General features: G+C 49.2%; 1 protein-coding gene across 2 annotated transcripts in view; it reads left to right on the top strand.

Annotated features, from left to right (window-relative positions):
- Positions 1–7,758: 7,758 nt before the first annotated feature.
- The window catches only part of SAMD10 (sterile alpha motif domain containing 10), a 59,223-nt gene continuing 43,109 nt past the window's right edge, over positions 7,759–23,872 (top strand). For both annotated transcript variants that reach the window (XM_028735467.2, XM_077929386.1), the window contains exon 1: positions 7,759–7,942. In XM_028735467.2, the coding sequence (XP_028591300.2) occupies positions 7,831–7,942 (112 nt within the window). In that variant the 5' untranslated portion in view covers positions 7,759–7,830. The remainder of the gene's footprint in view (positions 7,943–23,872) is intronic.

Here is a 23,872-nt window from a genome sequence, read left to right on the forward strand (position 1 = left end):
TATAGCTCTTTGGGGGGAGTAAAGGTAAAGGGACCCCTGACCATTAGGTCAGTTGTGGACGACTCTGGGGTTGCGGCGCTCATCTCGCTTTGCTGGCCGAGGGAGCCAGCATTTGTCTGCAGACAGCTGGTCATGTGGCCAGCATGACAAAGCCGCTTCTGGCGAACCAGAGCAGTGCACGGAAATGCCGTTTACCTTCCTGCCAGAGTGGTACCTATTTATCTACTTGCACTTTGACGTGCTTTTGAACTGCTAGGTTGGCAGGAGCTGGGACCGAGCAACGGGAGCTCACCCCATCGCGGGGATTCGAACCGCCGACCTTCTGATCGGCTCTCAGCACCCTTAACATGCTACAGTTCCCAGGATTCTTTGGGGGAAACCATGACTCTTAAAGTGGCATGTTTGCACTTCAAATGTTTGGTGCAGATGTGGCCTTCTATTTCTGTGGACTTATGATAAGTAGGGGGACTGGCACCCGGAGAATGGCTCTGCTCACTCAGGTGCATCCTGAAAGGGTAAAAATAAGGATGTGCAGGGGACGGGCATCAGATAATGGGGCTGCCTCTGGTAAACAGGAACAGTTGAGCATCTGACTGAAGGGAGAGAAGAAGGCCAGCAAGATACAATTACACAAGCAAATTGAAGAGGAAAGAGTACAAACAGATGCTGACCCATTAAGAGCTCATGAGAGAGAAAGAAAGAGATGGAGAGAAAATGTTGAGTTGTCAGAGACCAATCTAGGCACACAACTCTGCATATCATTTACATAACTTTAAACGAGAACCAAGTCTCCGCAACAACTGTGGATCATTACCAAGGCCTATTTTTTTACGGATTCCCCCCCCCCCCCCAGCTTCCACCCTCAGGAGCCAGGAAATCTGCTAGTGTCAGCTAATAGTTTACTTGGAATAATCGCCATTTGTGGGACAACTCAGAGGAAGAGGAGAGGGCACTCCATTTCCTCCCAGCTGTAATTCTAATAATAACCGTTTTGCCAGCTTCAGCAGTTTGGTTGAGATCTGGAATGCTGGGTATTTTTCTTTCTCCTCAAGCTGGGCGCTTCAAGGGAGTCTGGGATTTCATGGAAGCAACGAAGTTTCCAAGATTTTGTGGTCGCAGAGAGAAAGCACAGAAACAGAAACCGTCGAGCAGCCTGGAATTGTCTCCCTGGGCATTTCTGGACATCAGCCTTCTCACATTGGCGAGGAATCGGTGCGATTCGTTGACGACTTCCCTAATCGCAAGGTTTAAAAATACAGGGTTTTAATGTGCTTGTGGTTGAGGAAGGAAGAATCTGGCTGTTTCCTGAAATAGATAGCTACCTACTTGATATCCAACCAGGCTGTTGACTCCCAACCAACTGGAAGAAGAAGAAGAAGAAGAAGAAGAAGAAGAAGAAGAAGAAGAAGAAGAAGAGGAGTTTGGATTTGATATCCCGCTTTATCACTACCCGAAGGAGTCTCAAAGTGGCTAACATTCTCCTTTCCCTTCCTCCCCGACAACAAACACTCTTGTGAGGTGAGTGGGGCTGAGAAACTTCAGAGAAGTGTGACTGGCCCAAGGTCACCCAGCAGCTGCATGTGGAGGAGCGGAGACGCGAACCCAGTTCCCCAGATTACAAATCTACTGCTCTTGACCACTACACCACACTGGAATGCAGGGTTGCATCCAAAGCAGTGCTAACCATGCATTTAAAGCAAAACACTCCACCCTTCCAAAAAAAAAACAACAACCCACAACCTAACAATGCAAGGATTTCTGTTTGTGCAGCAGGACTCTCCTCCCATCCCCCAAATCTATTCCGGGGGCTCACCAAACCCACTGGAGCACATCTGGGGAGAGTCTGGCTGGAACAATGCTTCCTACATGCCTGGGAGAGCGAGAGGTATAGAAACATTTAGTGAAATGCTAAAATTTACATTTTTGTCCCTGGCCCTGCCCATCCTTGACATGTGGCCCTTGGAAGGTTGCCCAGATGACAGAGTGCCCTTCAGCCTGAAAAAATATTTCCCAACCCTGGCCTAGGACTGGTTCATGTAATGGAACGACCTTGCTGCAACACATTCAGGAAGGATAAGGGCTGTCCACTGGCTACAAGTCCTGATTTCACAGAAATTGTAGAGTTGGAAGGGACCTCGAGGGTCCTCTATTCCAATCCCTTGTAGTGCAGGAATCTCAGCTAAAGCATCCATGACAGATGGCCATCCAACCTCTCCAAGGAAGAAGAGTCCACAACTTCCCGATAATGTTCATTCCACTGTCAAACAGCTCTTACCGTCAGAAAGTTCTTCCTGGCGTTTAATCGGAATCTCCATTCTTGGAACTTGAAGCCATTGTTTTCAGTCCAGAGCAGGAGAAAACAAGCTTGTTCCATCTTCCATGCGACAGCCCTTGAGATATTTGAAAATGGCTATCACATATCTCTTCTCAGCTTCCTCTTTTCCAGGCTAAACATACCCAGCTCCTTCAACTATTCCTCATCAGGCTTGGCTTCCAGACCTTTGATCATCTTGGTTGCCCTCCTCTGCAAACGTGCCAGATTTCCACATGCTGTAGCTCTGGGATAGGAGGAACCAGGCCTCTGAAGACCAGCTGATGGGGAACGACAGCAGAAGGCCCTTTTCCTCATGCCCTGCTTGTGGACTTTCTGTGGGCAACTGGTTGTTCACCGCAGGAAGCAGGGTGCTGAACTAGACGGGCACCAATGGGTCGGACCCAGCACAACCTACATTTTCTGTTTGGTGCCTGCATAGGAAACGCCTTGCAAACCTGTGCGCTCTACCTTGGGTCTCAAGATGGAAGAACGATAAGTCCTCTAAAGCACATGGCTCCCCCCTACAGGGGCGTCTTACCCACAGAGGCTAGTGGCGCGGGGCACCAGGGCGGCAAGTTCTGGTGGGCGCTAGGGAAAAGGCGGAGGCTCGAAGCAGCTCCACACCCAGAGCCTCTGTCTGCCGTGGCCACCACAAGAAGCATCCAGCTGAGCTGGGAGGCGCCGTGTCCAGCCTCCGCCTCTTCCCCACCAGAGGAGTCGCCCTCCAGCTGCTGCTCGCCTCCTCCAGCCCCACCTCCCTAAAAAACTCTGGGAAATGGGGGGCGGCGGAGGGAGCTTTGCTTCACTGCGCCGAATATGCTTAAGACGGCCCTGCCCCCATAAATGAATCTTGGGGACTGTGGTTTAGAATTCCCATTGCCTGTAACAAACTACAATTTCCAGGATTCTTGGGGAGGGGGGAGTCGTATGCTTAAAATATATGGTGTGGCTTTGACCATAGCCTATATAGTGGTACCTCGGGTTACAGACACTCAGGTTACAGACGCTTCAGGTTACAGGCTCTGCTAACCCAGAAATAGTACCTCGGGTTAGGAACTTTGCTTCAGGATGAGAACAGAAATTGCGCGGCGGCGCAGCAGCAGGCCCCATTAGCTAAAGTGGTACTTCAGGTTAAGAACAGTTTCAGGTTAAGAATGGACCTCCAGAACGAATTAAGTTCTTAACTCGAGGTAGCACTGTAATCTGCTTTGCACAGGCAAATCTGGATGAATGGTCAGTAAATAGGTTGCCTAGAGGAGCCCTTGGTTTTCCAGGGACTTTGCAGCCGCTAGCACCACACCCGTTCTGAGCTGGTCCTGCCTTGACCTTGGGACACATCAGGTCAAACCCACAGCAGAGACCTGTCTGATGAGACATGCCAGCCAGGGGAGCAGCAGCTGGTGAGTGGGCAAGGGGAATGGGGACAGGGAAATTGTTGCATCTCCTGAAGGTCACCCATGCTAACACCCTCACCTCCTTCCTTGTCAACATCCTCTCCCCTTGCTGGGCATATCTGCGGTGACTGTTCTGTTTAGCTGGCTAGAACAACCTGTCAAAGCTGATGAGGTTATTCTCCTTCTGTGGCCTGTAGTGTACATTGCATGCTGATAAGATCATTAGCCACGGCCGGGATTCGTTATATTGGATTTCTTATTATGCTGAATTGGAGTCATCTTTTTATTTATTTTTTAATCCCGCTCCCCTGGAATAAGCCTGATTAATTTTTCATGGGCCTTTACACTACTGTCTCTCCAGTTATACGGTCAAATTAAAGGGGAGCGGGTCGTGAAACCTGGTGAATTTAAATGGGGTAACGGGAGCTCTTAACACTTTTGTCCCAAACAATAAATTAAAAAGACAAAGCTGACTCCATTTGCTCCAAAACAGGGAAAAAACTACGTAAAGGTCAATGGCTAGCACTATGTCAGCAAAGAGGGTGGCAGCCATACAGAAGGTTGGGACGCATTTCAGAACACTTTAGAGCTGTCTAACTAACTCCAGTGCAGCTGAGCTGAGCTTGAGGGCTTCTCACAGTCTTCTGGTTGGCCACTGTGAAAATGGGATGCTGGATTAATTGGACTTTCTGGGGAGAACACTTATGCTGATATTGCTAAACATGTGAGTGTCAGAAATCATTGCCTATCTCCCAGTCGACCCCAATCTGCCTTCTCCCCATCCCTAACAGAGGACTAGATCTGCTGTGTAGCATTCAAAATTCGTTAGATGCCAGGAGCATTTTGCCCCTGAAGTCTCCACTGCCTGGAGGTTCATGCATGGGGACCATCGGATCCTGACCGTTTTCACATGCTAACGGCGCATCCTGTAGAATTCTATCTGCAATACTTTATCTGCACAGTCAGAACAAATTTCAGAAACCCAAAAGTGGTATTGAAAAATATGGCTTTGGAGTCGCTTGGCCCCCAAATGGCAACTAGACATTCCGTTTTGGCAATTATAACCCTGGTTTCAGGAGCCACTTGGCACCTAGATAATATATATCTGAGTTTCTAGCATGCTATGTGTCCACCCTACAGCCTATCCACCCCTCTACCAGCAGTCTTATCCTCAGCCAGAAGTACCCCCATGTGATGTGGGTAAAATACCTGAGGGGACGTAAGCGGGGGAGGGGGAGGATGTTTGGCACCCTGGACCACACGCTCCTTTTGCTGTAAAAACGGGACCCCCTTCTATGTGCTTGGGGTTCGAAGATATGAAACAGCCACCCTCTGACCATTTTTATGGGTTGAAGAAGCCATAATACGTAACACTGAAATCTATTTCTGCTTTATGGCTTTTCATAGAGGCCTTCTGCAATATTCTTGCACTCTGGGAGTCATTGTATTGTATTTTCATCACACACGCTCCCTTCCATATGCTCGCTACAAATGGTGCATTCAATAATCCACAAGTGGAGACATAATAGATCACTGGAACACTCATCAGTGACTCTGTTGCCTGAGTAAGTACAGTGGTACCTCTGGTTGCGAACGGGATCTGTTCCGGAGGCCTGTTCGCAACCTGAAAAGAACGCAACCTGTGTCTGCACACACGTGGATCGCGATTCGCCGCTTCTGCGCATAACGTCATTTTGCGCGTCTGTGCATGTGCGAGCAGCGAAACCTGGAAGTAACCTGTTCCGGTACTTCCAGGTCGCCATGGGACACAACCTGAAAACGCTCAACCTGAAGCAAACGTAACATGAGGTATGACTGTAATCCAGGGCCTTCTTTGGATAGCCCATTTTTTTGCTCTCAGGGTCACTTTAGCAAAGAAGTCCATTGTATGCCTTAAATCTTCAGGCATTCCAGGCCTGGCCGAACTTGGCCCTCCAGCTGTTTTGGGACTACAACTCCCATCATCCCTAGCTAACAGGACCAGTGGTCAGGGATGATGGGAACTGTAGTCCCAAAACAGCTGTAGGGCCAAGTTTGGCCATGCCTCTGGGCCCAATATAGCCAAACTTCCACAGCTCTAACTGCACTTGTGCAAGCCTGCATCCCTCACAGTGTCTCTTCCTTCCTTCATCAAGGAAGAGCTGTAGCTCAGCGATGGCACTGCATGCAGAAGGCTAGAGCACGAAACTCTTAATTTCAGGGTCATGGGTTTGAGCCCCGCCTTGGGCAAAAGTTTCCTATTGCAGGGGGTTGGACTAGATGGCCCATGTGGTCCCTTTCAACCCTACGAGAGCCACTGCTGGCCAGTGAAGACAGTATTGATTAAGATGGTCTGTTTCAGTGCAAGGCAGTTCCCTGTGTTCTTCTATTTCCTATGTTCCTCTGTCTTCCCTGCTGTCAAGGCACAGTCTCTCAGCTCCTCAGGAGGCGGCTAGTTCCCCGTCTCTCTGACTGCTGTTGTCAAGCGCTGTGTACATTAGATCATGGCACCCGCCTTATCCCTAACCGACTAGCTAATAGCAACCATTAATCAGGAGGGGGGGCGGAGGAAACAAAGGACCGAGAGAGGGAGGAATAAAACAGGCAACTCTAGAAAGACGTTGGCATATGGCTACAAATATATAATAGCTGATCCCTCCCCTATGGTGGCTTGAGGCTAAATGACAGATGAGCTTCCTTCCGATCTCAGAGTATGTTTTATTTTATTTTAATTCTGAAAGTGGCTGAGAAGCAGCTTAAGAAAAGACAGTCTGTAATTTAAAACACACACCCCAATAGCAATAAAGCCAAGGGCATTCTTAATAATAATAATAATAATAAAACTAAAAGATTAATCAATTCAACCCTCTGGATGCCTACACGAAGCTCTAACGAATTCGATTGGGTTGCTCTCCGAGGTAAGCGTGCATAGGATTACTTGGGAGTAAGCCATTGATCTGGGTAGATATGCATAGTATTGCACTGCAAAAGGCGTGGGGCAATAAATAAATAACACTAGGTACGGCTGGGAAAACCAGCCCAACCAGAGGCAGGGCAGGGCGAGGCGGATCGGGGCGTGTGCGCAGCGGGAGCACGTGCGCGCCCAAGCGCGGGGCGACGGCGGAGGCCTCCCCGAGAGCGCCCTTGCGCGGCAGCCGGCCAAGCCGAGAGCCCTTCGGGGCGGTGGCCGCCGGGGAAAAGCCAGCGGAGGGATGGGCGGGATCGCGCAGGGAGAGCTGCTGCTCGCCCGAGCCAGCCAGCACCCGGCCGGATGGTGCCCACGCTGGCCTGGCGGCCGAGAGGTGGCCCGCGAGCCTTGACCTCGCCTAGTGCCAACGCGCCCTCGCCAGCCGCGCTACGAAGCACCTCCCGGTCGGGCACGCCGTGCGGCTCCCGGCTCCTTTCCCTGGCAGGTTGCAGGCCCGATCCCGGCGGCTCCCGCCTCCCGCGGCTCCTCCTCCTTTCGCAACCTCGCGGAGAGCTTCTCCTCCCTGCCGGAGCCGGGGTCGTGCCTGCTGGGCCCAGCCCAGGCGCCGGCGAAGGGCTCTCGGCGCGCTGGAGACGCGCGCAGCGGCGCTCCAAGGCGCGCCGCCACCAGAAGCACCACGCCTCGCCTGCTTGCCGGGCTTTGTCCGGGACTTGCAGGCAGCCGCTGCGTCCGCGGCCCTTCCCCGCCCAGCTCGGGGTGGGAGGACCGGCGGCGGCGGCGGCGAAGGCGAAATGATCGCCTTGTTGTTGGACTCTGCCGTGCGCCTCGCTGCGCAACGAGGCAGGGGCTGGCACGGGCGGCGGCGAGGATGACCTTGCAGGGATGTCGGCGAGGGGCGTGTTTGAGCATCGTCTCCCTCCGATCCGGCAGCAGCAGCGTCGTCGGGTGACTTGAGAGTAGGAGAGAGAGAGAGACAGAAAGAGACAAAAGCGGGAAGGGAGGAGGGAAAGAGGAGGAGGCGGATTTGCAGTGATAGGCGGTGCGCAAGGCGAGCGCTGGCCACTTTGCCGAAGTGTCTTGAACGTGGAGAGGAGGAGAGCGCCGGGCTCCGTCCACACGAGCGGCAGCGGCAGCAACCCCGCCCAGCCCGGAGCTCTTTGCGCGAGACCGCCGATCGTCTGAATCCCGCCGCCCATCCCCGCGCCTCGGGCCGCATGCGCTTGATGTTCGCGGAATTCCGTTCCAAAGGCAACCCCTTGCCGGACACGGGAGGTGGCCATGAACGAGCTCTGGCCATGAACTGCGGCGAGACCAAGGAGATGGAAGGTAAGGAAGCGGCGCAAGGGTAGCCGTCACGGGGCGCGCGCCTGGGCAGCTTTGGGTACCTGGCGACCCTCGCCTGTGGCTCTCAGGTGAGCGGGGTGGCTCTTTGTTCTGAGTCCGGCTCGAGGGCTTGGCTGATGCCCTCCGGGGCTCTTCTAATCATCGCATGCATGGTGGGACTCCGGAGGGCGTTTGTTCGACCTCCGTGTTAAGTTAGGCGCGCACGGTGTGTGGATGAGGAACAAGAGCTTGAGAGACAGAAAGGGAGGTGAAGGGCTGGGGGTCGCCAGCTATTCTTCCGTCTTGCGGGTGAGGATGAAGGATGAGCATGCCTGAGGCTCTGATGCGCGTAGGTGGTTGGGCCGAAGAGGTGGTGTGGGGCTCGGAAGGTGCCCCGATGCTTGCGAGTAGCATCATGTGCCCGTGTAGGGAGGGAATGGTTGCACGGACTCTCCCCAGCGCTGGGTTTCTGAAAAGATGTCTGACCTGGTAGCCGTCCCCTGAGGTCTAGGTAGGTTGCTGTGGCATCCTCCCATGCGTGCACGGGGAGCACTCTGCACAGGCTCAGTGTCCCTCTTGACTTCCGATTCCAATGCCAGAGGTGAAAATGAGGCTCTGTGACTTGGCTGCTTTTGTGGTGGTGGGTTCTGTCCTGGGCATCTTTAAAGTGAACAAAATGAAAAACTGGCATCCATGGGCACATTTGCACGGGAGTCAGCTTCCTTGAGCTGGGGGTGCCTCTGCTCCTGTATTGACCTGTATGGGATGGGAAGTGTCTGAGACTGCCAACTGACAGCAGATTTAAGGAGAGAGGTTGCTGCTGGGAATGCTTGTATCTCAGGCACAAGGAACACTGTTGCAGGGGCTGTTTTAATTTCTTTTCTTTAAAAAAAGAGGTTACCAGGTCAGACATCTTTTCAGAAAGAGGTTAAGCCTGCTAAGCCCCAGTCTCTGGCCTGGGTACCCTCAGATGTTGTGTAGAGGTTATTCAGTGTGGGAGTGACTGCCATTCTGCACATGGTCAGGGGCACCCTTTGCTCTGCAGGTGCTTTTTACATTCCAAATTGCTGAAAACCATTCCCAGCCTTTAGAGAGGCTTCGCTTCTAATTAGACCTTCTGTGGAGTGCTGTGAGTTTTCCAAAGCAGAGTATATTCTACCTGTCCAATGTGAGAGCTGTAAAGTGCGATAAGAGAGAGAAAGAATAGCCTTGCATCCAGTTAGAACAGCTGTGCTGGATGAGACCGATAGGATTTGAAGTCCAAAATATCTGGAAGCCTCTTGGTTGTTGGAAACACAGGGCAACTAAATAATGTTGCAGCTTGTATGCCAGCCATGTTTACTAGGGAGTAACTCCCACTGCTTGCAACAGTACTCATTCACAAGTACGAGCACTGAGCATTGACAGACATTTCCTAAACAAGGAGGCTCCCTTTATACGGAGCGTTGTTCCATCCAGCTCGGTTATTTGTCTCCATTGATCAGAAGCTGCAGTCCAGGAATTCAGACGGGATTTTCTCGCAGCCCTAACTGGAAATGTCATTGGGAACTGAACCTGGGACATTTGGGTGTGATTCTACCACTGAGCTATGGTTCTTTCAATAAGCCCCACTGAATTCAGCACACATACATGTTTAGGGACAGATACCCTTCCTGAACAAAATCACCCTGGGAGCAAGCCTTGAGGACGCACAGATGTGTGTAAACAGCATTTCCATGCAATCTTCCAGACTGAATAATTCAGAGTAAATGTGGACGCGCGGTTCGGAGACTCACAGGGGCGAGAAGGCGGTAGAGGAGTAATCTCAAGATCCCCGCCGTGTTATCCCTTGACATCCTTTGATGACCTTGTCAAGCTCTGAGTGGCGAAAGAGTGATCTCCATCAAGGTTCTCCCCAACCTCTTTTAAAAGGAGCAAAATGGGTTTCCGGTCAGTGTTTTGCAACTGCGAGGAAGGAGCTTGGGGTGGTAGTTATTCCGCAGCGATGCACGACAACGACGGACTGCCGTCACATTTATACGGTGTTTTAAAATGTACAAAGCAGTCCATGTTTGTTCTGGGCTAGCCCAGCACACTACGCAGAACAGGTAGCTGCTATATGTGGGGCAAGAGTTCGGGCCCTCCAAACTAATTGGAGAAAGTCCTCTGGGGTGAGAATGGGGGGGGGGGACCTGTGGCCATCCAGATGTTGGGCAGAGGTCAGGGATGATGGGACTGTACCCCAATATTTTCGACACCTTGTGGGAAGGATCCAAAGACATACCAGAAATCTAGGCTTCTGTAGTTAAAGTGGATTTAAAGCGCTCTTGTTGCCCTAACAGAGCAAATTAACTTTAAAAAAGGACTTTTGGTGGATAGGAAGTTAGCAGGAAAACACAATGCAAAGTGGGGGGGGGGGATGAATGAACAATTAAGAGGAAGATGTAGATAGAGAGATAGAGAGATAGATAGATGATAGATAGATAGATAGATAGATAGATAGATAGATAGAGCAAGCAAGCCAGCCAGCCAGCCCCCTGCAAGTGAATGGGAATGAATGCTCACTGTTGTATAAACACCCCATAGGCAGATATGAATGAATGAGTAAAGCCCACATAAGATTTGGGAAAGCAAGTAAATGGGTTTCCTGGCGGAGGCCATACAAAATCTGAAAGACTGCATGGGCCCCATAATATCCTTTCTGGACCCTTGGATGTCATTTTGGGGGGTGGGACCAATGAGCCACCCCCATTTTCACTTTCTCGCCTTCTGCACAAGCAAATGGAGCAGAAGTTCCTCCTTTTTTCTCCATTCACTCCGATGGAACTGGAAAAAGAGGTCCCAGGAGAAGACATAATTGCTGCCCGCCACCACTTTTGCCCTGGGAGACAGTGTATCGTAGTGGTTAGAGCCGAGTTTCAGACTAGGACCAGGACAATCTGCGGTTGACCCCCTATTTCTGAGACATGAAACTGAATGGAGTGATTTGTCCTAGTCACCCACCCACCCCGCAGGGTTGTTGTGAGGCTGGATCGGTGGATGGGGAACATACATGCTGCTTCTATACGGGGTTGGACTAGATGACCCTTGGGATCCCTTACAAGTCTATGATTCTTGGAGGAAGGACAGGATACCAATGTAGCGCTTGAGTAAGTTCCATTGAGCAACATCGTCGTGAATAGACAGGCAGAGGCTGGTTGTTGTTTGTGAGTGCTTGGCTAGGTTGAGATTTGAACCCAGGATTTCTTGGGCCCCTCCGGACCGATGTCTTTTTGACTCTGGGGTTGCGGCACTCATCTTGCTTTACTGGCCGAGGGAGCCGACATTTGTCCACAGACAGTTTTTCTGGGTTATGTGGCCAGCATGACAAAGCCACTTCTGGCACAATGGAACACCGAAACCAGAGCAGCGCACAGAAACGCCATTTACCTTCCCGCCGGAGTGGTACCTATTTATCTACTTGCAACTTTGACGTGCTTTCGAACTGCTAGATTGGCAGGAGCAGGGACTGAGCAACTGGAGCTCACCCTGTCGCAGGGATTCGAAGCGCCAACCTTCTGATCAGCACGCCCAAGAGGCTCAGTCGTTTCGACCACAGCACCACCCGCGACCATTTAGTGGCGCATTAGCTGTGGATTTATACTTGACCACCCGCATGCCCTTCTGCTTTATTAGGTATGCAACACTTCTTACCGCATAATTGCTGGAAACAAAGCCGTATGTCTTACCCTGAAACTTTTGCAGGTGCAGAGGGCATTGAAAGCAGGTTCACTTATAACAGCCCAGAGAGCATCAGAAGTGGAAATCATCAGGAACGCAGAAGGAAAGGGATCTCTGCAGGGACCCCCTTTTTTTATATAAGATATTTATTAGGATTTTTTTTTGAAGTATTACAATAAAGAATGAAAAAGAAAAAAAATACAAAATAAAAATGGTTAAAAACACTCAAGTTTCTCATTGCTTATTTTTCTTTAGCTTGTTTCCCGGACCTCCTCATACCTCCCTTTTTTGTATTCCAGTTCAATTTGTTGGTTCAGCAAATCCTTATCCTCTTTATTTATCCTAATCTTTGATCTTAAAATAATAACCTTAAATTTTTACCTCTTAACAAACCCCTTTTTCATATTCCCTTAAAGCATTACAGCTAGAAACCACTTAATTTCTATCCGACATCATTCTAACATTCATTAATTTTACAATATTTCTGTAGATAATCTTTGAATTTCTTCCAATCTTCTTCCACCGACTCTTCTCCCTGGTCTCAGATTCTGCTGGTCATTTCTGCCAATCTGCAGGGACCCTTTATTCCCTTACAGCTCAAGCCATGCAGCCATGATGTTTGAGGCTGCTCTCCTGTACAAAGCATGTAGCTCTTAGGTCGTTCTATCCTGGAGTGCTTCATGTGCAATATCTCAACTGTCATAGAATTGTAGAGCTGGAAGGGACCCTGGGGATCATCTAGTCCAACCCCTTGCAATGCAGGAATATGCAGCTGCCCCATACGAGGATCGAACCTGCAACCTTGGGGTTGTCAGCACCACGCTCTGACCAACGGTGCTATCCAGGCATCAGCCCTCACGACAGTCTTGCAAGGAAGAGATAGTTCCGTTGACAAAGCATGAGGCTCTTAATCTCAGGGTCGTGGGTTTGAGCCCTACATTGGGCAAAAGATTTCTGCATTGCAGGGGGTTGGACTAGATGACCCTGAGGGAACCCATTCCAATTCTACGATTCTAAAACATAGTGCTGGTGGTTCATGTAAGGCAGAGGAATGGCGATGGCCCTAGGTAGCTTGAGACAAGTGGGGCACCTGTGCAAGGGGATCCTGCTGTAAAGAACGAAAGCAACACATCCGCATCAACACCAAACCAATATAAATTCCCTTTCCCCAAATCAAGTCACTAGTCCATTTGATCTGTGAGCCACTTTGGTTTGCTTCTGGGCCGGATGTGTTGGCAGCCGCCCCAGTTGTTTAAACAGTGGTGTGCCCTACTTACAACACTAAAGAGGGGGACGACGGCCCCAGTTTGTTACAGGTGCTGGGAATTGTAGTTCTCAAATCCTGGGAATTATAGTTCACCACACACAGAGCTCTAATTCCCAGCACCCCTAACAAACTACAGCTCCCAGGATTCTTTGGGGGAGCCGTCTGCTTTATCTGGCCGGTGCGCGTGCAGCCATAGTCTAGCGATCTAACCATTGTGACACGCTGTCTCTCTAGCGTGGAAGGGGGGCTGGGTAAGCAGGTGGGGGAAGTAACAGCCCCTGCCATCAAACAATTGCAGCTGTTTTGCTCCAAGTGCTGAAAGCTCTGGCTATTTCTCTCTGCGGTTCATGCCGCTTCCCAGCTGAGCAGGTTCCGATGTCCTTGCATCACATCCTTGCTGTGGTTTGCGCTTAGCAGCCCATCCTAGCCTTAAAGGCTGAGGCAGGACAGCCAGCCCCGTGACTCAACTCAGTATTATTCCCATTTTACAGATAAGGAACCGAGACTGTGAGAAAGTGACTCACCCATGCCTCCTAGTGAGATTGCATCTCGCCAGAGATTGGTGAACTCCAAGATGCTGCTGTAAGATTTGGACCTGGCTGCTAGCCCAGCTGGCTTTTAGAAAAGGCAAGGATTATGTCAAATGCATTGCAACTAAAAATATTATGAGCAAGTTCAGGCCTGATAGAAGCTGCATTATCTTTTCTGGTAGCTTTTGCTTCCAGATATGTGGGAGCCGGTTCTGATTACTTGCTGAAACGCACTTTGCACATGCTCATATTTTCTTTTTATTACTCGCATATTCCGTAGCCAAACCCCAGAACAGTAAGTTCTTGGGCTGAGCTTGGTTCAAGTGCAGCCCCGGCAAAAAAAAAAAGCCCATTGATATAACGTCCCCATCGTGTTTTACAATGTAACAGTAATTTGAGTGTCTTACCCCTCAAAAAAGGAAAGAAAGAAAGGTTGTCATAATATTTACTCAGAGGAGACTGACGCCGGGAGCTGGCGAAGCAAGATGTCGCGGTTGCAAAGTTGTTTCTTTCAGACGGGAAGGTGAAGAAAGGGGTCAAGTTGTCTTTTCTGATCACACCTCTGGGCTCAGTGGGCAAACACAGCCCAATTGTTCTCTTTGCAAAAAATAAAAAATAAAAAAATAGAGACCTCAGCCGGAAGGAAGGCGATCTCCACAGGGCATGTAAGAATAGTCTGAGCACCTGCAGGTGTTAAGTGGTCTCTCTTAGATGCCGGGTTGGGGTGAAAATGAAACGGTTTCTTCTCCTGCCTCATTTCCAGTTGATCTGATCTGAATGGAGAGCATTTATTCCTCTCCTCCCCCACCCAGATCCTCAACACATTAATATAAAGGACTTGTCACCTGCAAATGAAGCCTAACAAATCAATCGTGTGGTTTCCCTCTCCTCCAAACTCTCCTGCCTGGTCCTTCTCTGCTGTGTATGCAAATTCCTTGGGAGATATTCCAAACCACACAGATCAATCAAGTTCGTAGTGTTAGTTCATTGAATGATTTAAAAAAGAGGTGAGGGCCTTTGGATTGCGGGGTGCAAAAGCCTTCCTTATCGAGTGAACTCACGGAAGTAAGCTGCTTCTCTCTCATCCCTCTCTTGCTCGGTATTATTATTATTATTATTATTATTACTACTACTACTATTAATCTCCCTCCCAAACTCTGTCCTTCCACTTCCTTTGATTCTCTCTGGGTGATGTTATCAATCTGTTTTCTGTTCCTTCTAAGAACTTATAAGAACACAAGAAGAACTCTTCTGAATTCTTCAGAAGAGAATTCTTAAAAAGCCAATGCAATTCTGGGCTGCATCAATAGGAGTATAGCATCTAGATCAAGGGAAGTAATAGTGCCACTGTATTCTGCTCTGGTCAGACCTCACCTGGAGTACTGTGTCCAGTTCTGGGCACCACAGTTCAAGAAGGACACTGACAAACTGGAACGTGTCCAGAGGAGGGCAACCAAAATGGTCAAAGGCCTGGAAACGATGCCTTATGAGGAACGGCTAAGGGAGCTGGGCATGTTTAGCCTGGAGAAGAGGAGGTTAAGGGGTGATATGATAGCCATGTTCAAATATATAAAAGGATGTCATATAGAGGAGGGAGAAAGGTTGTTTTCTGCTGCTCCAGAGAAGCAGACACGGAGCAATGGATCCAAACTACAAGAAAGAAGATTCCACCTAAACATTAGGAAGAACTTCCTGACAGTAAGAGCTGTTCGACAGTGGAATTTGCTGCCAAGGAGTGTGGTGGAGTCTCCGTCTTTGGAGGTCTTTAAGCAGAGGCTTGACAACCATATGTCAGGAGTGCTCTGATGGTGTTTCCTGCTTGGCAGGGGGTTGGACTCAATGGCCCTTGTGGTCTATTCCAACTCTATGATTCTATGAATCAGCATCCTATTCTCACAGTGACCAAACACAGGCTCCAGCAAGCAGGATTCGAACACAGGAGCCGCATTCTCCCTTCCTGTGGTTTCCAGCCACTGGCATTCAGAAGCATTAGTGCCTCTGACCCAGTGGAGGAAGAGTATCATCCTCATCATCATTTTATTTGTATGCTGCCTTTCCATAGTTAAAACTATGCTCAAGGCGGCTTGCAACATGGCAAGATTTACATAATTACCAACGTAACAAAAGTCATAAGCAATAAATAAAACACATCAAAAGGTACACAACCGGGATTTGGGTGGCGCTGTGGGTTAAACCACAGAGCCTAGGACTTGCCGATCAGAAGGTTGGCAGTTCACAACCCCGTGACGGGGTGAGCGCTCATTGCTCGGTCCCTGCTCCTGCCAACCTAGCAGTTCGAAAGCACGTCAAAGTACAAGTAGATAAATAGGTACCCCTCCGGTAGGAAGGTAAACAGTGTTTCCGTGTGCTGCTCTGGGTCGCCAGAAGCGGCTTAGTCATGCTGGCCACATGACCCGGAAGCTGTATGCCAGCTCCCTCGGCCAATAAAGCGAGATGAGTGCCACAACCCCAGAGTCGGTCACGACTGGACCTAACGGTCAGGGGTCCCTTTACCTTTATATATATATATATATATATATATATATATATATATATGTACACAACCAAATGGAAAACAATTTCCATATAAATCATAAAATCTAAAACTAAGAATACAACATGAATATCAATAACAATTTAAAATGACATAGATAAATAAATAGATAAAAATAAAAGCAATATTTAAAAAAGGAGCCCTCTCTGTCGACCAGCAGTAGTCCTTCATGGAGCCTGTTGGGCCCTGCCCCATGCCAGGTGCCCCATGCCGGCTCCCAGCAGGTCAGTCCTGGGGCTAGTAGCAATTGATAGCCTTCTGCTCCATGAATTTGTCCAATCCTCTTTTAAAGCCATCCAAGTTAGTGGCCATCACTGCTTCCAGTGGAAGTGAGTTCCATAGTTAAACTCTGCACAGCATGAAAAAGTACTTTCTTTTATCTGGCCCTTCACATCTCTCTCTGTGGCCCTGCGGACTCTCCACAGGCCACGCCCCCATCCTCGAGCACTTCTGATTGGCTGGGATGCATCCTTGAACTGTGATATTAATGGCTCTTGCTCACCTGGTAGGAGGGTGGAGAGATGTATCGGTTGTGGGGAGGGGGAGGCTTGTAAAATCATGTGAATTTTTGCGTAGGTGTTGTACAAAGGTAAAAAAAAAGTTCTATCCGTTGCTCCTGCCCCTTTTTTGCACCTGGCCCTGCCCAACACTGTGTTGTGGCCCCCGGAAGGGAATATGGCCCAGAAAAGTTCCCCATCTCTACTTCACAACTGGCCTGAGCTGCGGAAAGGAAAAGCTTTTATCGCTGCATCTGAAGCTGTCTTTCTGCAGGAGGAAAGAGACACTTGTTAAATTTGCCAATTAAGAATCCACAGGATGCAGGAAGGTCAAAGGATCACAAGTTGTGTGAGTAAATGGATTTTCCGTAAAGGCACTCAAGGCTGAGTTTGTTTGCTCCTAAAATTTTGTGCCACCTTTGGGGGCACAGCCCACCTTAGGCGACTCGTGTTGCCGTGAAAACAAAAAACACAATGGTCTCAAATAAGCAAAGCTAACCAAGGCCTTAAGGTCCGTATAGTTAAAGCTATGGTTTTCCCAGTAGTGATGTATGGAAGTGAGAGCTGGACCATAAAGAAGGTTGATTGCCGAAGAATGGATGCTTTTGAATTATGGTGCTGGAGGAGACTCCCATGGACTGCAAGAAGATCCAACCTCTCCATTCTGAAGGAAATCAGCCCTGAGTGCTCACTGGAAGGACAGATCGTGAAGCTGAGGCTCCAAGACTTTGGCCACCTCATGAGAAGAGAAGACTCCCTGGAAAAGACCCTGATGCTGGGAAAGATGGAGGGCACAAGGAGAAGGGGACGACGGAGGACGAGATGGTTGGACAGTGTTCTCGAAGGTACCAGCATGAGTTTAACCAAAGTGTGGGAGGCAGTGGAAGACAGGAGTGCCTGGCGTGCTCTGGTCCATGGGGTCACGAAGATTCGGACACGACTAAACGACTAAACAACAACAACGACAACAAACCAAGGCCTTAACAAGGATTAAAAAGCTCTGTTTTTTTCAGTCTGCATGTGGTGGTGACTTTCTCTGTGTGTGCTTGCAAGTACGGTGACTGCTCCATCGTTCTTCTTAGATCCTGGCGTTCCACCTGGAAGGGGGAGCAGGAAAGATCGGCACCGACACAGGAAAAAGGCTCTGTCTTCCTTGGAGAAATAAACAACAGTGACTCAAAGTTAATTTTTAAAAAGGATCGTAGTCAGCATCTAAAACTAGAAATGGTTCCGTGGTCTGCTGCTGTCGCTTTCAGCAATATTCATGTGGCCCAGTGCAGAGTTGGGAGAGAATTTTGGAGGCACTGCCCTAGCTGGCTAGTTTTCTATGTGTCGGGAATATTTATACATATATGTGTGTATTGCATCAAAGGAGCATTCATTCATTTGCCTGGACAGTCTGAAGTGCAGATCCATCAGTGAGGACTAGCCCTAAGATCTAAGCTATATAACAACAACAACAACAACAACAACAATAATAATAAATTATTTATACCTCACCTTCCGTGGCCAGAGCTGGGCTCAGGGCAGCTAACACCAATAAAATCACAGTAAAAACATAATAAGGGGGGGAAGAGGGGGAGGGAAAACCAATTTAAAATACAGGTTAAAATGCAATTTAAAATGCAGCCTTATTTTAAAATAGCCGATAAATCAAGACCATAAGGGGAGGGCAACATAAGGGTCAGACTGAGTCCAAACCAAAGGCCAGGCGGAACAGCTCTGTCTTCCAGGCCCTGCGGAAAGATGTCAAGTCCCGCAGGGCCCTAGTCTCTTGTGACAGAGCGTTCCACCAAGTCGGGGCCAGTACTGAAAAGGCCCTGGCCCTAGTTGAGACCAATCTAACCACCTTGCGACCTGGGATCTCCAAAGTGTTGTTATTTGTGGACCTTAAGGTCCTCCACGGGGCATACCAGGAGAGGCGGTCCTGTAGGTATGTGGGTCCTAGCCGCCTTAATTTGTTTACTTCAGTTCTGAATTATTTCCCATGAGGCATCCCGAAACGATTTACAATATAACAACACACACACACAAAGTTGCATATGTAAAAGCATCTTTTAATGGAATCCTAGAAGGGACCCCTTGTGTCATCTAGTCCAACCCCCTGCAATGCAGAAATCGTTTGCCCAATGTGGGGCTCGACCCTGCTCTATCATATGAATAAGAAAGTTAACATTTTGACAACAACAGCACATACATAAAATCACTTAAAATCCATGACAGATGCCAAGCTTGCTGTGCAAGAGGAGCATCTTCAGCAGGCGCACCGAACTGCCTTGCTCTCTTGCGCCCGCGCTGCGCTTGTGGGATTCCCAGAGGCGTCCGGCCATCATCCTCTGTGGGAGACAGATTGCTGGACCAGATGGGTCTTTGGTCTGATCCAGGAGGGCCCTTACGAATGCTGTAGCTCCCATTTCCTTCCGCATCATGTGAGACTCTTAAGACAGGGATCTTCTCCTGTGCTCCTTGTATTTACCGTGTTTTTAATATTGTATTGTGAACCACCCAGACTGGCTGGGGAAACCCAGCCAGATAGGTGGGATATAAATAATATATTATTATTATTATTATTATTATTATTATTATTATTATTATTATTACAGTCATAGCTCATGTTACGTTTGCTTCATGTTACATTTCTTCAAGTTGCGTCCCACAGCGACCCGGAAGTACCGGAAAGGATTACTTTCGGGTTTCACCACTTGCCCATGTGCAGACGCACAAAATGATGTCACACGCGTGCGCAGAAGCGGCGAATCACAAGCCGCGCGTACGCAGACGCACTGCTGCGGGTTGCATTCCTTTCATGTTGCGAACGGGCCTCCGGAACGGATTCTGTTCACAACCAGAGGTGCCACTGTATTATTATTACTACTACTCCTATGGCAAGATCAGCCTGAGAATTTTCTGGACCACATAGGATTACGAATATCCTAACTTTTCTATCCCACTTTCCCCCCAAGGAACTCAATGTGGCATGCGTGGTTCTCCCTCTCTCCATTTCATCATCACAGAAACCCTGTGATATATTTGATGCGGAGACAGTGGCTGGCGAGGTCCTGTGAGGTTCATGGCCACGCGGGAATTTAAATCCTCGTCTCCCAGGACTTAGTCCCACAGTCTAACCGCTATTCCGGTGTCTCTGTGAAAACCTAGTCTCTGAAGCTGCTTCTTGCATCTCAAGCAAGACGATGAATTAAACTTCCCCTACCCCTACCTCCCAGAGTCCTGAGGAAACTCAAGGGTTGCTGTGCACTAAACCAAAAAGTATATATCATAATTACACTTGCACAATAAACATCACGTCCAGTTTGACTCTTAAGAACCCAACAGTCTCTCCTTTGGAAGGAAAGCAGCTCTGCTAATGATGCTCCGAGTTTGTTAACTCTCACGGAAGAGGGATTAAAACCAATATGTTCAGCCGAAGAAAAGAAGTCAGACCACAGCGAGTGTTCCTTCCCGCCTGGTTCTCTGATCAAGTACAGCTAGTACATAAAAAGCTGCGGCAGGGAGGCGCTGGATCCATGTGATTGATTCTCCTTTCCAAAGAAATCCCAGGGGACTCTTGATTTTCTTTGTTGCCTGTTACTGAAGAACATGCACCTAGCTTGTCGTTCCTGACCACAAATCCATTTCCCCGCCTGGAGATAAATAGCTCGTAGGATCTGGAGGCTAACTGGCCTATTTCTGAAGCACTTTAATGTGATATGTTGTGTGGGTTGCAGTCAGCAAGGAAGTACGTGACTCAGCTTTGCGAGCCGACCCAATCCTATGTTTGGTTACTCAAGGACTGCTTCTCCCCAGATGAACTGACCCGGACCCTGAGATCATCATCTGAGGCCCTTCTTCACGTGCCTCCTCCATGAGAGTGCTGTAGGGTCTTTTCTGTGGTGGCTCCCCACTTGTGCTTGTGGGAGGGTTTTATTTGTTTTTGTGTAATTGTGTACTTTGTGTTCTCTTTTTATATTTTCATGTTGCAAAGCACCATACAAATTTATACAAATTTAATAAATATTATACAAATTTAATAAATAATAATGTAATGCTGAAAAGTAATTCTCTGTCTCTCTCACACCAATGCTGTGTCCTTCATTCTTCCCCAATCACGTGCCTTCCAGATGTTTGGGGAAGCAACTGCCATCAGCCCCAGCCATGAGACATCTGGATGGCACCAGGTTGCGGAAGACTGTTCTAATGGTTTGATTGCTGGACTAGAACCAGAGAGACCAGGGTTCAAATCCCCAGTCGAGAAGCCCACCTCTCAGCCGAACCTGCCTAACAGGGTGGTTGAGAGGAGGCAGGAGAGAAGAATAATGGAAGTCGCAACAGAGAACCAAGTGCTGTTCAGTGAGAAAGCAAAAAGTACAGGGCTTTCAGCAGATGACTGTAGTAGCTGGCGGATCCTGGAGCTTCCACAGTCACTCAGAGGCTTCTCATTGATCTCTGCTCCTGTGGTTTCCAGCAACAGGTACCGTATTTTTCGCCCCATAGGACGTACTGGCCCATAGGACGCATCAAGGTTTTTTGGGGGGAAATAAAGGGGGGATTATTTTCCCCCCAGGCACTTGTGGGGCCGGCAGCGGGGAGAAGCGCTCTTCTCCCCACAGCCCGCCTTCAGATCAGGTCCGGGGACAGCGGGGAGACGCGCTGCGCCTCCCCACTGTCCCTGGAGCTTGCTGGGCTGGCGGTGGGGTCTCCCCGCCGTCAGCCTCCAAACCACTTCGGGAGACAGCGGGATGGCGGCGTTCCGCCTCCCTCTGTCCCCCAACCTTGTGGGGCTGGCGCTGGGGCTCTCCTGAAGCCTGGAGAGCGAGAGGGGTCGGGGCGCACCGACCCCTCTCGCTCTCCAGGCTTCAGCGAAAGCCTGCATTCGCCCCATAGGACGCACACACATTTCCCCTTCATTTTTGGAGGGGAGAAAGTGCGTCCTATAGGGCAAAAAATACGGTATTTGGAAGCACTTACTGCCACCAATTGTGGAGGCAGAGCAAGCACGTGTGCTGCTTGGATTTCTTCAGCAGCTGCACCACAGCAAGATATTCAGCAAGCATAGCTTGCTCCTTCACTCCATGCTGCAAAAAGCTGCATCCATTGAGTGTGTATTATGCAGTGCTGTGCCTCTGTCAGGGCAGTACAGTCATACCTCTTGTTAAGTTAGCTTCAGGTTATGTCTTTTCAGGTTGCGTCCCGCGGCGATCCGGAAATACCGGAAAGGGTTACTTCCGGGTTTCGCTGTTCGCGCATGTGCAGACACGCAAAATGACGTCAGGCGCATGCGCAGAAGTGACGAATTGCGATCCGCGCGTGCACAGACGCGGGTTGTGTTCTCTTCAGGTTGCGAACGGGGCTCCGGATGGATCCCGTTCGTAACCAGAGGTACCTCTGTATACCTTTCAACGTGTCCTGGCTAAAAACCGGAACACGCATCTTCTGGGTTAGTGACCCGCATGAGATCACAGCCGCTAAAAAGGGGTGCTTTGGGGGGGCATGAGATCACTTGAGATCTTGACGCACCAAATAGCTGCCGTTCTCTCGCATGAAAAATAGAGGGTGTCCTGGTTTTCCCAGGGCATTTGCGGGGTATGGGGTGGGGTGGAGATGCAATCCTTGATGGCAGGGGGAACTTTTTCCTTTCCAAGATACCATAATTTTTGCTCTATAAGACTTGCTTTTCCCACCCTAAAAAGTAAGGGGAAATGTGTGTGCATCTTATGGAGCGAATGCAGGCTGTGCAGCTATCCCAGAAGCCAGAACAGCAAGAGGGATTGCTGCTTTTGCTGCGCAGTAATCCCTCTTGCTGTTCTGGCTTCTGAGATTCAGAATTTTTTTTCCTTGTTTTCCTGCGTCTTGTGGTCTGGTGCGTCTTATAGAGCGAAAAATACGGTACTCTCTTCTCTCCCCTCTTCCTCTTTCGCCGCCTCCTCCTCCTCCTCCTCCTCCATGGGGTTTGGCAAATTAAAGAACTTTCCTTCACAGGAGCAGTGAAATTGAGTGTTTATGAAGCCATCTTGGATGCTTTGACCTGAACGCATTTGCAGAAATGCTGAGTGGTGTTCTGGTAATAAAGGGGCTAATAAATCAAAGAGAGTTCTTCAAAGGCGTTGTTTTCGTTGTTTCCCACCAACACCTCTAGTTGCTTAATTTATTTATTTTTTGTAGAAAACATCTGGAGAGCAGCAGCGATAGAGGCTGCGCTATTGTTAGCTATAGGTGAGAGGGGGAGCACTGTTGTTTTAATTTTATGGTTCGGAAGTGGTGTTGATTGTGTTGAAAATTAGGCGTGGTAGAAAATGCCCGCTGTGGCAAAAGTGACAGCTTGGCAAAGCGGGAGCCAAAATGTACATCACAGCCAGGAAATCGCAGAAAGGAAAGCAATGGGGGGGGGGCGGCTGGAGCTTTCTTTCATTTTGCGGTGCAGAAGAGACTGGTTCACCTCTTCCTGCCCTTTTCAGTTGCCTAAGTCATGGGTAGGCAACTAAGATCTGGGGGCCGGATCCGGCCCAATCGCCTTCTAAATCCAGCCCGCGGCCGGCCTGGGAATCAGTGTGTTTTTACATGAGTAGAATGTGTCCTTTTATTTAAAACGCATCTCTGGGTTATTTGTGGGGCATAGGAATTCGTCCCCCCCAAAAAATATAGTCCGGACCCCCACAAGGTCTGAGGGACAGTGGACCAGCCCCTTGCTGAAACAGTTTGCTGACCTGTGGCCAAAGTCGACAGGTAAATAAAGGTGGCTTATGTATTTAGCATGCAGGGTAAGGTCGCTCTTTAATGAAGTGTGTAAGAACATAAGAAGAGCCCATCTAGTCCAGCATCCCAGCATCTTGTTCTTACAGTGGCCGACTAGATGCCCGTGGAAAATCCACAAGTAGGATTGAAGCACAAGAGCAAATCTCCCCTCCGTTGTTTTCCAGCAACTGATACTCAGAAATAGTGTGGCTTCTGACCGTGCAGGCACAAGCAAAGCCATTGCGGCTAGTAGTCCCTGAGAGCCCTCTCCTGTAGAAATTTGCCTGATCCTCTTTTAAAATTTAGGTCGGTGGCCATTCACAGTCTCCAGTGGTGGTGAGTTCCGTAGTTTAATTACATGTGTGACGCAAGCAGCATAAACTGGAGTGGGAGTTGTCAAAAAGTTTTCCCCCCAATGTTTAGTCAGAATCTCCTTTCTTGTAGCTTATGAACTGCTTGCAACCACCTCTGAAGCTAAAATTTGCTATGCATAGAGGGGGAATCCCAGTTGGTGTCTAAGGCAGATTTCCTCCCAATGCAAAGAGTCAATTCGGTTGAGTGGACCACAGCAAGGGGAAGGAAGGAAGAAATTCTCCCTCTCGCTTGGACTACTGCAATGCGCTCTATGTGGGGCTACCTTTGAAGGTGACCCGGAAA

The sequence above is a fragment of the Podarcis muralis genome, chromosome 5 (genome assembly GCF_964188315.1).
Source record: "Podarcis muralis chromosome 5, rPodMur119.hap1.1, whole genome shotgun sequence".
Lineage (NCBI taxonomy): Eukaryota > Metazoa > Chordata > Lepidosauria > Squamata > Lacertidae > Podarcis > Podarcis muralis.